Below are 13,796 nucleotides of genomic sequence, written 5' to 3'. Positions count from 1 at the left end.
CTGTTTGTACTGGCTACTACATTGCCTGCATCTCACAGAACTGCTGCTATATGAACCAATGAAGGGTTCTCGAGGTGTTCACAGGGATGTAAACACACCAACACTGGTTGTCAAGCAGTGGTGAGGGACAAACACAGATACTAACACACACATACATATACAACAGGCTTCTTTCAGTTTCCATCTACCAAATCCACTTGCAAGGCTTTGCTCAGCCTGAGGCTATAGTAGAAGATATTTGCCCAAGGTGCCATGGAGTGGGACTGAACCAGGAACTATGTGGTTGGGGAGCAAGCTTCTTACCACATAGCCACACCTGCACAAATCTCCATCTTAGAATTGGATACATTTAGGTAATGGAAACTTTGTTGCCTTGCTCTTTGGAAAAAGATGGGATGGTCACAGTTGGAATGCTCTTAATCATAGATCTGCTTGATTGCTTGATCAAGGTTGACCTAGGGCTAAACAACAATATAGCAGTACTTATGAGGATGCTAATGGATGCCAGTTTAACTTGCTAGAAATAACAGCAAAATCACACACCTGTGAAGGACACTGGATAATGTAGTCCCTGATACACAAAAAAGTCAGAGTGGCCATGGCAGGAACACCACTGAACATAGATCAGAGCTGGCCTAGGGTTAACCCTTTAGTGCTCAGATTATTCTGTCAAATTCACATCATTTTGAATTAATCCTGCATTATTGAAATTTTGATGATGTCATTGTTTATCTTTAGAGGGTCTTTATAGGATAGGTGTGAGAGGCTGGATCTGGTCAGTTTGAACATAAAATGGGTAGAATATTTGGGTCGGATATGGCCAGTTTAAATGCTAAGGGGTTGAACAACAACAATAACAACACTGTAACAGTTTTTTTTTTTGACAAAGGAGCACTTAGATGCTTGATCAACCTGCTAGAAATAGCAGCCAAATTTCCCTCATATCACATTAGAATGATACAAAAGAATATCATTGATTAAAAATCTACTGGATCAGAGCTACCTGGGTGGGGGGTATGCAGCAACAGTAGCAATTACTACTACTACTACTACCACTACTACTACAGCTACTTACCTCTTTCATCCATTTGGCATCATTCAGTGCTGCCTGTCTCTTGGCTGTTTCAATTTGTTCAAGTTCTTTCTCTCTGTCTACCAACATGGACAACAGCTTCCAGTCTTCTTCCTGTTAAAAAGTAAACCACATTTCTTAGACCAAACCATTCTCCCTCGTGTGCCTATCCATACACTCTCCATGTCCTCACACCACACAACTACCACATCCCTGTCCCAGTCCCTCCAATATCTTTCACCATCATTTGCCACAGCCACCTCTCCCTCATCTCTAAACATCTCCCTTCACGCTCTTATGGAACATCCACCCTCTATCCCCTCTGTAGCACTTATACTCCCATAATGTTCCCCGTGGGTAGGTCCTGATGCATCTCCAACATTTCTCTCACTGTCTGTCTATCTATTTTTCTCTCTACTCTCTCCTTCCTCTCCTGTCTATCTATCTTTCTCTCTACTCTCTCCTTCCTCTCCTGTCTATCTATCTTTCTCTCTACTCTCTCCTTCCTCTCCTGTCTATCTATCTTTCTCTCTACTCTCTCCTTCCTCTCCTGTCTATCTATCTTTCTCTCTACTCTCTCCTTCCTCTCCTGTCTTTTCTTGCCGGAGTAGACAAGCATCTCTTCTATAGTAAGACAACTCTCTTTATCCGTCTATTATACTTTAACCTCTCCTCTGGGACAAAGCCACTTTCCTTGGCTCCACTCCCTCTTCCAGCAGAGAGGTCTTTGTCTCACATGTTACTTAGCAACCCTGCTGGTGCCACACAAAAGTACCCAGTTCACTCTGTAAAGTGGTTGACCATAGGAAGGGCATCCAGCCAAAGCAGACAGTGGAACCTGATGCAGCTCTCTGGTTTGCCAGCTCCAGTCAAACTGTCTAACCCATGCCAGCATGGAAAACAGATATTGATGATGATGATGATGATGATGTTGATGATGATGATGATGATGATGATGACGATCATGATCATAGTGTGTATGTGCTTGTTTTTGTCCCCCAACACCACTTGACAACTGGGGTTGGTTTTATGTCCCCATAACTTAGCAGTTCAGCAAAAGAGACAAACAGAATAGACACCAGGCTTTAACAAAATGTACTGGGGTCAATTCATTTGACTGAAATTCTTCAAGGTGGTGCCCCAGTATGGTCACAATCTAATGATAAGTAAAAGATAATTTTCCTTTGTTTCAGTCATTAGACTTCTGCCATGCTGGAGCACCACCTTGAAGAATTTTAGTCAAACAAATCAACCCCCAGTACACTCTTTTTTTTTTAAGCCTCATATCTATTCTATCATTCTCTTTTGCTGAACTGCTAAGTCACGGTGACATAAAACAAACCAACACTGGTTGTCAAGCAGTGGTGGGTGAACAAATGCAGCCATATCACATAAACCCACAAAACAATCTAGAAAGTTTCTTACCAATTCTTGCTGTACTTTCCTTGCTTGACATTGCATTTGGGTTTTATGTTGTCTTAGTAACACACGTCTGAAAAAGTAAGAAAGATAATTCTATTAGAACATGAATTTGAGTTTGGCTGTGTTTTTTTTATATTTCTATACTTTTCCAACCAGCAATTCACCTCTTCACTTCTGGAAGGTTTTCAGCATGAAACCAATCGATAACAAACATTTGCTGTTATGAAACTAAAATATTGTATAAATAGTAGTATAAAATTATATCCCTTCTATTACTTAATATACGAGTATCTCTTTTTCTGATATATGAAAACTTTTTGGACAACCATTTATATATATATATATATATATATATATATATATATATATATATATATATATATATATATATATTTGGTTGGCAAGAAAATAATTTCATTTTTCGTAAATTTTTTTGAATGACTTTTGTCAATGTTATGATTTTTTTCCTTTTGACATTTGATAGTCGTTACTTTTAGCTTACTTTAGAAGCAAATTGCACGTAATTTTAACAGGGAGTGCAGGAATGAACATTTTTGCCATATTTTGCTTTTTTATTTCTATAAAAGCAAGAAAGCTGCTGAGGCTCTCAAAGAGATATATGAAGTTTGTGGTGTTGATTGCTTAACAGAATGCACATGTCAGAAATCATCATCATCATCATCATCATCGTCTAACGTCCGCTTTCCATGCTAGCATGGGTTGGACGATTTGACTGAGGACTGGTGAACCAGATGGCTACACCAGGCTCCAATCTGATCTGGCAGAGTTTCTACAGCTGGATGCCCTTCCTAATGCCAACCACTCCGAGAGTGTAGTGGGTGCTTTTACGTGCCACCGGCACAAAGGCCAGTCAGGCGGTACTGGCAACGGCCACGCTCAAAATGGTGTAGTTTATGTGCCACCTGCACAGGAGCCAGTCCAGCGGCACTGGCAACGATCTCGCTCGAATGACTTTTCACGTGCCACCGGCACAAGTGCCAGGAACGCGACACTGGTAACGATCACACTCGAACGGTGGTGCCACCACGATTTCGCTTTCGCTTGCCCCAACAGTTCTTCACAAGCAGAGTTTAGTGTCCAATGGAGGAGACGTTGGTATGGGGGCCAGTCGTCAAATTTAGTTTGAGTTCGATTTCACTTGCCTCAACAGGTCTTCGCAAGCAGAGTTTAGTGTCCAAAGAAGGAATGTTACGCGTAAGTGGGCTGGCTACATCCCAGGCAGAGGCCTTGGAGTTTGGTCTCACTTGGCTTGCTGGGTCTTCTCACGCACAGCATATTTCCAAAGGTCTCAGTCAGAAGTCATTGCCTCGGTGAGGCCTAATGTTCAGAGGTCGTGCTTCACCACCTCATCCCAGGTCTTCCTGGATCTACCTCTTCCACAGGTTTCCTCAACCGCTAGGATGTAGCACTTTTTCACACAGCTATCCTCATCCATTCTCACCACTTGACCATACCAGCACAATCGTCTCTCTTGCACACCACAACTGATGCTTCTTAGGTTCAACTTTTCTCTCAAGGTACTTACATAACAGGTGTAGTTGAATAACAGGAAGACTAGCGTGTATGTGGACGCACCTAACTGCATGCCAGCATGTGTGCTGGTATGGAAACATAAGGTATAGTTGAATGGCAGGGAGGTTACCATGTGTGTGTGTGTATGTGCATAAGTGCATGTATGCATGCTTGCATAAATTCATGACTGAAGGCAGACAGGCGTGCGTGTGTGGAAACATAAGAGGTATACTGGAGTCACAGGATGGCTAGCATGCCTGCGTGCACGTGTGTGTACAGGTGAGCATGCATTCAGACAGATTGGTGGTCAGGCATGCATGCAAGGAAACATAGGAGGTGTAGTTGAATCACAGGAAAGTTAGCGCTTGTACATGCATGCGAGTGTGCATGTGTGGAAATCACAAGAAAATTAGTCTGTGTGCAAGTTTGTGCATGCATATGCCTGGAAACATAGGTGTAGTGGAATCACAGGAAGGTTAGCATGCATGCATGGAAGCATAACAGGTGTAGTTGAATCAGAGGAAGGTTAGCGTGCATGCATGCATAAATGCATGCAGGCATACATGTGTTGAAACATAAGAAGTGCAATGGAATCTCAGGAAGGTTAGTGTGCATACAAGCATGGCAACCTCACTAATTCTCGTGGCATGAAATAAGCACCCAGCGTATGCTGTAAAGTGGTTGGCATCAGGAAGGGGTATACAGTAACCATGTCAAAACAGACTCTGGAGTACAAGGCAAGCTTTAAGCTTATTGGATCCTGTCAAACCATCCAACCCATGCCAGCATGGAAAATGGACGTTAAATGATGACGATGATATTCATTAACATTTTATGTTTTAAAATAGACTATTTCAAAAGTAAAGGATCTTTTCTTCACAAACCTTTCAGAATTATAGTGAAACCCCTTACATTGGAAACCACTACAATGAGTAAAGAAAGCAGATGTGTGGTGATCAAGACACACCGGCTTTGGATTCCATATGGTCTGTTAACATCACAGTCATTGTTGATTTGTAAGATTTTGAACCTCAAGGGGAGAAGTTTTATGCAAGAAGAGTGAGGGTGTGTCAAAGTACATAAGAGCAGAAGAGATTTTTTGCTGTAGAGGAGCCACATAATTACTCGAGTTTTGGAAGAGAGGCTGGGAGTGATTGGGTGGAGCAGGAAAGAAATAAAAGTAGTGGTGATGGTCATCATCAATAATCATCATGATAAAGATCAGGAGGGTGTGGTGGTGATGATGATGATGAGAGATGACGATGAAAATGATTATGGAGGTAATGATAGGATTAAGGATGTAAGAGCTAGTGGTGAAATGATAGGCAAATAGTAGTGACAGTTGTAATGGTTGCAGTGATAATAGTAATGTTGATGGCAGTGGTGGTGGTGCATACAGTGGTGGTGCATAGTGGTGTTAATGATGGTGATGGTGATGGTAATGCGGTAAAAAGAGACTCACCCAAAGTCTCGCTTTTTCCTCCTCTCTTCCATTTTCCTACGCTCGTTTTCCAGAACTTCCATCTGGTATTTCTCCTGCTCTACCTTGGCTTGTTGTTCCTGAAGTTCTGCAGCCTGAAACACAATAAGTTTTCATATGGAACTCAACACAGGCGATAACCAGTTAAGACTGATTTCAAATTTTGGTGCAAGGCCAACAATTCCGAGGGAGGGAGGGAGTAAGTCGATTACATTGACCCCAGTACTCAAGTGGTACTTAATTTTATCGACCCCAAAAAGGATGAAAGGCAAAGTCGACCCTGGCAGAATTTGAAGTCTGAACATGAAGACAGACGAAATGCCACTAAGCATTTTGTCTGGCATGGTAACAATTCTTCTAGCTTGCTACCTTAGATGACCAATTATGATTAGCGAGAAAAAAACTTAATGAGACAATCAAAATAATGTTCTAATAAAAGAGCAGGGATCCTTCTTATGTTAGAAGATAACATTGAATTAAGTGTAATTCAACTAGACTTCTTTAATGAAAATTTAATTAACAACATGGAAAAACATAATTACATTTATTGTGAAAAAGTAGTTATAAATATTAATTTTTCACATGGGTAGGCACAAGATGTCAAACTTGGAGAGAGAGAGAGAGAGAGAGAGAACATAGTTGACTCTATTGACTCCAGTAGTTGGAAGACTGACAGGCAAAGTTCACCTGGGTGTCATTTGAATTCAGAACATAAATGGCTTTACATTGTTTCATACTTTAACAATTCTGCCAATCAGACTGCTTTGATGTAATTGTTACAGTAAAAATATTAATTATTAAAGAAATAAAAAAAAATGTAAATCAAATTTTTAATTACTAAAATATGTGAAGGCATGTGGCTTAGTAGTTAGGTTATTCAGCTCACAAATATAAGGCTGTGAGTTCAATACCTGGCAGTGTATTGTGTCCTTGAGCAAGACACTTTATTTCACGTCTACTCAGTTGGCAAAAATAAGTAGTACCTCAAGGTGGTGCTCCAGCATGGCCACAGTCTAATGACTGAAACAAGTAAAAAGTATAAATGGTATGTTATAGTTAATAACTTAATACATTATATTTAACTAGTGTACCCAAGAAGATTCCATGGTAAATACAAAATGTTTTAGATGGTTGAAAGTTTATAGAGAACATAAAAATTAGTGTTTTATTTGAAATTGTATACTTTTTCATTAAAAAACACCTTTCAGTTCTTCTGAATAAGGCTGTGAGTGGGGGAACATGGCTTGCCCATTTTCTCAGTAGTTCAAACATTCATTTATCATCTAAAAGCTTCACAATGATAACAGAGAATATTCATGTAACTTTCAACCATACGTTTACAGTTTTTTTTTTTGATGTTTTCTCTCGTCTTCATTTTCTATTCTATCTCAAACACAATCTCTTATCTCTCATAAATATTCACTGTATTCCCTTTGATCCATATTTTGCCTTCTCTGCTTTCTATGATAAGTTTATTGTTATATCTATTTTATGTAAGCCAACTTTCCACTGTCAACCCATCAATGTATTTGTCAATGTGAATAGACAGATAAATAGATTGACAAATATAGAAGATGTAAAGAATGAATATTAAAATGTTATTTTCTTGTCGATCACAATAATATATTATAAGGAAGGAAGGAAGGAAGGAAGGAAGGAAGGAAGGAAGGAAAGAAAGAAAGAAAGAAAGAAAGAAAGAAAGAAAGAAGGCAGGAAGGAAGGAAGGAAGGAAAGAGAAAGAAAGAAAGAAAGAAAGGGAAGGAGGGAGGAGAGAGAGAGAGAGAGAGAGGGAATGGGGGAGGCAGGCAGGGAGGGAGGGAGAGAGAGAGAGAAAGCTTGTACTCGGCTGACATAGCTCTCAGGATCATTGGGGCATGCAAGCCACCACATCACAACAAAGACTGGACTTCTGCAGTGGATGTTAAATCAAGCAATTCAGAAAATCTACTAACCAATGTAAGAAGCCACGGCAGGATTTGAACTCAGAACAGAGAGTCAGGACAAACACCACACAGCTTCTGGTCCTAACTTTGTATTGATTCTGTACTAAACTGGTACTTTATTATTATATTAACCCAGTTGGATGAAAGGCAAAAGCTGACCATGGAGGGATTTGAAATCAGAATGTCAGGATTTGGAATATATACCACCAAACATTTCACTTGGCCAATTCCTTTGAAAATAATTCTTAAGACAGCTCTCATCTCTAAAGATCTGGAAATGTTTGCATGGCACCTTGGGCAAGTGTCTTCTACTTATAGCCCCAGGTCAACTAAAGCTTTGTGAGTGGATTTGGTAGATGGAAACTGTATGAAACCTGCTGCACACATGTGTGGGTATGTGTGATTGTATAAGTTTGCGTGTGTGCATTTGTGAGTATATGTGTTTGTGTGTGTGTGTGTGTGTGTGTGTGTGTGTGTGTGTGTGTGTGTGTGTGTGTGTTATGTTTGTCCCCAACTCTGCCACTGTTGACAACTAGTGTTGATTTGTTTATGTCCCCATAACTTAGCAGTTGGGATAGAGAGACCCATTGAAAAAGTACCTGACTTAAAAAAAAAAAAATAAATTGCTTGACTAAACCCGTTGAATGCAGTGCCACAGCATAACCACAATCTTATGACTGAAAGAAAAGAAAAGAAACGATGAAGAAGAACACACACCTGAAAACACCAACTTCTCATTCACTTTCAGCCATGAAAGAGGAAGTAAGCATAAAAAAGAACAAATCAAGACAAACACCTACGTGAATAGCAAAATAGATACATCTCTGACTGTTTGTTGGCACTCCGTCGCTTACAACGACGAGGGTTGATCCGATCAACGGAACAGCCTGCTCGTGAAATTAACATGCAAGTGGCTGAGCACTCCACAGACATGTGTACCCTTAACATAGTTCTCGGGGATACTCAGCGTGACACAGTGTGACAAGTCCGACCCTTTGAATTACAGGCACAACAGAAATAGGAAGAAAGAGTGAGAGAAAGTTGTGGTGGAAGAGTACAGCAGGGTTCGCCACTGCCCCCTGCTGGAGCCTCGTGGAGCTTTAGGTGTTTTCGCTCAATAAACACTCACAACGCCCGGTCTGGGAATCGAAACCGCGATCCTATGACCGCGAGTCCACTGCCCTAACCATTGGGCCATTGCGCCTCCACACATCTCTGACTATGGATCCCTATAAGACCTCACCTCTTCCTCTTTTCTTTTCAGTTCTTCCACCTGCTGCTTCAGTATTTCTTGCAAAGACTTCTGTTGCTCAATCCTCTTCTCCTGCTCCATCTGCTCTTTCTTGGCTGCAGCCTTCATTGCCTCCTCCATTTGTTGCCTGTAGGTCTCTTCTTCTTTTGCCTTCTCTTCCACTTGCTGTAGTGGTTGTGAGAGGAAAAAAAAAAAACAAGAAATCCTTGTTAAAACAACTCAAAGTTTTACAAAAACTAGAAAGAAATAAAGCAAATATGTTTCACCGGACGTACAATGTATGAATGATAGTATTAATGCATTGAGAGGATAACCTGATTAATAGATGGTTCATACATGGTGTGCAAAAGAGACAAATGAATGGTATGGGACATGTAATGCAAATCAAAGATGATAGATGTACTTAAATTGAATGGAATCTGTGGAAGTGATGTTCACAACAATATAATAAGCATAATACACTAACAGGTGGTGTAGAAAACAAATAGATGTATTGGTATAATGCTCGGGAATTGAAAAAGTCTTTAACATTTCGAGCCTATGCTCTTCCACAGAAAGGAACACAGAAAGAAACAAGGAGAGAAAAAAAATGTGTGTAGTGGTTAGCGATCTATCAGAAGTGCCAAGCTCTAACTGTGGAGGGAACCTGTGGAAGTGGTAGACCCAGGAAGACAGGAGACAAGGTGGTGAAGCACGATCTTCAATCCTGGGCCTAACAGAGGTGATGACAAGAGATCGAGACCTTTGGCGATATGCTGTGCTTGAGAAGACTTGTCAAGCCAAGTGAAATCATAGTCATGGCCATTACCAGTGTCATGTAAATGGCACCTGTGCCAGTGGTACGTAAAAAAGCACCTGTTACACTCACAGAGTGGTTGGCATTAGGAAGGGCATCCAGCCATAGAAACCATACCAAATCAGACTGGAACCTGGTGCAGCCCTTCTGTTTACCAGTTCCAATCAAACCATCTAACCCATGCCAGCATGGAAAGCAGATGTTAAATGATGATAATGATGATGATGATGATATATACAGGGAGATCAAAAATGAAAATAAAAATAAAAACAACAAAAGTCAAAATGAAGCCCACAGTGAATGTATGAAGTTGATTCTCAGTTTAAGATGAAGAAAAGATGGGTAACAGAAAGAGGAAAGGAAGGTCCAGAGAAAAGGAAAAGAATAGTCTAAGATATATATATATATATATATATATATATATATATACATATACAGGCACAACAGAAACAGGAAGTAAGAGTGAGAGAAAGTTGTGGTGAAAGGGTACAGCAGGGTCGCCACCATCCCCTGCCGGAGCCTCGTGGAGCTTTAGATGTTTTCGTTCAATAAACACTCACAACGCCCGGTCTGGGAATCGAAACCGTGATCCTATGACTGCAAGTCTGCTGCCCTAACCACTGGGCCATTGCGCCTCCATACATACATACATACATACATTACATACATTACATACATACATACATACATACATATCAAAAGGATGTGTTATAACACTATTCCACATATACAAAAACACACCCGTACCAACAATCCAACATACCTCCATCATCAGCTGCCCCACTGATATCATTATGATTTCGACATCTGGGCACTATCGTTCAATCCGGCAGTGTCAACAGCACTAAAAGAAGTGCTGTTTGGGAACAAACATACCAAAAAACAAAACACACAACTTTCAAACACATTTACCCTATGTACAACAGTATTCAATCAAATATGGGCAGGATTAAACTCTAACTTTAAAATCAAACTACAACAAGAAATACATAATTCTATGTATATCTGTATCGGAATTAATAATAACCTACAATGACTAAATTATATACTAAATAACGACCAATCTTTAAGTCCATACAAATAATAATCCCACCAGTCTTCCATAGTTACTACTACAATAACAGAAAGTGAAAGCTTTATTTCAATTCTCTCCAAAACGAAAACATGACTGAATTTAAATATATATATACATATATAACTGGCTGTGGTGGCTGGAATTCAACAGAAGCAAACTTGTATATTAACAAGACAATTAATAATAGAGAGAGACAGACAATATGGAAAGGAGTGTGGATAAAGAAAAAGAATGGAAAAATGAAAAGTTAACAAAAATTGGATTATTTTTCGCATTATTGAAAAGACATGTAAATACAGTAATTGCAGTGTCAAATGTAATACAACTAAATTAATAATAAAATATTCAAATACAGGATGGATGGAACAGCAGGGAATAAGACTATTAGGGCTAAACCCTTTAGCATTCACATTATTCTGACAGATGTATTGCTTATTTACTCACATTGTTTTGAATTAATCATGCATCATCTTGTAGCTTTGAGATTTTGATGATGTGATGGCTTATTATTACAATGACATTGTAGGGTAGATGCGAGAGGCCAGATCTGGCTGGTTTGGATGTAAAACAGAATATTTGGGCCAGATATGGCCAGTTTAAATACTAAATGGTTAAGAAAGATAGTCTAACTTTCAAAATATGTATGATCAAACACAGTAAAGTTGCTTTTCCTTCCACAAATATACTTGGAAAATAAGAGTACATCTTATTAACCAATAAATATGGTAACTGTTAGAGGTAAGGCTGATAACTTTTGAGCAAAAAGGAATGTTTGTGTCTACCAAATGATATCAATTCCACAAGACAACTTCTTCAGAGCTGGAAGCATGATAAAATGCATCCAGTCTACATTGTAAGATATACACAACTAAGTTGACTAGTTTTCTCTGTTGTTGTGTATGTGCTGGATGATAGAGACATTTTGAGATCTATTCAAACCATACCAGCATTGAGAAGAAAAAAATAGATGTAAAATGATAATGATGATGGTGTGTGTGTGTGTGTGTGTGTGTGTGTGTGTGCACGCACATGCGCGCGCAGTAATTTAGAACTAGGTAGAATGTTCAGAAGAGAGTTTAGTTGGTGAGTGTGTTTTTTAGGATGAGATAAAGAGAGGAAGGGACAATGCTTCAGCAAATGAATGAACATGGGGGGGGGGGGGGGGGGGGAAGGCAAGGAAGGAAGGAAAACAAACCTTTCTAGCATCTTCCAGCTGATGTTCCCACTCTGATACAACATGCTCAGTAAATAATTTTCGATCGACCTGAAAGAAATAAGTATTACCAAATAAAGGGTTAGATATAATGTTCTATAGGAATAGGCTGTTTTGTAAAGTGTACATTTACAAAATATATACATATATGTATTTATATATATATATATATATATATACGAGGTATTAACAGTAACTGCACGATAAAGTGAAGTATATTTGCCACTTAAATGTGGCTGACCCCGAGGGGTGGATGTTACTGTTTATATATATATATATATATACATACATATATTTATGCATATGCTTATTCATGCATATATATACAGTATCATGCAAAAGTCTTTGACCACTTAAAACTATTGTAAATTTCTACTAATTGCAAACTTATAAGTGGAGGTTTCACATTGCATTTTTTACAGATGAAACACTGGTCCTGTTGGAGTCATTTCCATACCTAATCATTATATTTTGTAGTAGGGGTTCTGAATGAGAGGGGAACATGTGAGACAATCACCAAAAATAGCTGTGCAAAAGTTTTCGGCCACCTCACATAAACCAATCATGATACAATGTTTTAAAACATTAAAATGTCTATAATAAAAATTTATTACTTAATGTTCCTTTCAAGAAGCTACTGTACATTGTTATTTTGTATGGCTTCCCTTGGTTTGAATAATTGCTTCAATGCACCTGGAAAGAGATGTGTACAAATCCTTCACCATCTTCACAGGTATGAGATACCATTCTCTGTGGCTGAGCTCCCACAACTCTTCAAGATTGTGTAGATTTTTCAGATGATCTCTCCTCTCTAGTTCTGTCCATATTTCTTCTTTCTTTCTTGCTTTTAACCCTCCAACGCGGAGTATAGGCCACTTATAATTGAATTCCATGTCACATAATTTCTCGCTTCTGTACTTATACTCTGCCATGAATGTCCCCCTTTCTCTAGTTCCTTTTGTGTTGATCTACGCCATGAGGTCTTAGGCCTACCCCTCTTTCTATATCCATCCGGATTCCATTGTAAAGCACTTTTCGCTACATTTGGTGTGTCCTTTCTAATTGCGCTACCAATCCACTTCCACTTTTTTTTAAATATTTGCTCCCTAATCGAAACTTGATTCATTCTTTGCCATAGCTCCATATTGCCTGATGATATTTAAGTCAGGGCTCTGAGATGGTCAATCTTTCAATATGGTAACACCTTCATCAGCAAGACTCTATTGTGTTGCACATGACTTGTGGCATGGAGCCCCATCATGCTGAAATGACTCACCTTCATCCAAGTCTGGTATCAAATTGTCCTTCAGCAATTGGATGTATTTGGCACTATTCAAATTACTGTCAGCTTTAACCATGGCACTCCCCCTCATCAGGATGTTACACATTGACGGTTAACCGGTCCTGGTATGTAAATGTGTCTACGAACTTTGTATAACATTCTGATGAGGGGAGTGCCATGATTAATAATATGAAATATGTCAAATTCCTTGGCACATCTCTGAAACGGCCTGTAGATGTGATTTTTATATTTTTTCTTTCTGTCTCTTTAATACTTAATTCTCTCGAGAAAAATTTTTAATTTCATCATACTAAAGTATTATAATTTTAAATGTACATACAAAAGAGATTTTTCTTAAATTCAATCGTTTTTTTTTATTAAATTAAATTGTGTTTTATGTATCACATCAACATTTGTCTATTCATATATATTTATGTATTCTGGAATCTTTATATAAATTTATATAAGTTTCGAATATGTATTTTAATTATGTTCTTTCAGACTTCGCCTGTGTTGCCTCCATAAAAATATTATTTTGAATATAGCTCACAACAAGCACATCTTCCTATCTGTATATTAATGTGAGTTATTGTTAACATTAACAAGCTCTAAATAAACTATATATTTTATATAATTATATATATATATATATATATATATATATATATATATATATATCATCATCATCATCCTCGTTTTAACGTCCGCTTTCCATGCTAGCATGGGTT

General features: G+C 38.7%; 1 protein-coding gene across 6 annotated transcripts in view; it reads right to left on the bottom strand.

Moving 5' to 3' along the window:
• Window positions 1–13,796, bottom strand: part of LOC106873148 (trichoplein keratin filament-binding protein) — a 48,852-nt gene that overhangs the window by 10,737 nt on the left and 24,319 nt on the right. For all 6 annotated transcript variants that reach the window (XM_089341221.1, XM_089341226.1, XM_089341222.1 and 3 more), the window contains 5 exons: window positions 11,769–11,837; window positions 8,694–8,867; window positions 5,490–5,602; window positions 2,498–2,564; window positions 1,076–1,186 (listed from right to left, as the gene is read on the bottom strand). In XM_089341221.1, coding sequence (XP_089197347.1) covers window positions 1,076–1,186; window positions 2,498–2,564; window positions 5,490–5,602; window positions 8,694–8,867; window positions 11,769–11,837 — 534 coding nt within the window. The remainder of the gene's footprint in view (window positions 1–1,075; window positions 1,187–2,497; window positions 2,565–5,489; window positions 5,603–8,693; window positions 8,868–11,768; window positions 11,838–13,796) is intronic.

The sequence above is a fragment of the Octopus bimaculoides genome, chromosome 24 (genome assembly GCF_046866305.1).
Source record: "Octopus bimaculoides isolate indiv1 chromosome 24, ASM4686630v1, whole genome shotgun sequence".
In the NCBI taxonomy this organism is placed as follows: Eukaryota; Metazoa; Mollusca; class Cephalopoda; order Octopoda; family Octopodidae; genus Octopus; species Octopus bimaculoides.
Note: the sequence above shows the minus strand (reverse complement) of the source record. Positions and strands in the feature narration are given on the sequence as shown.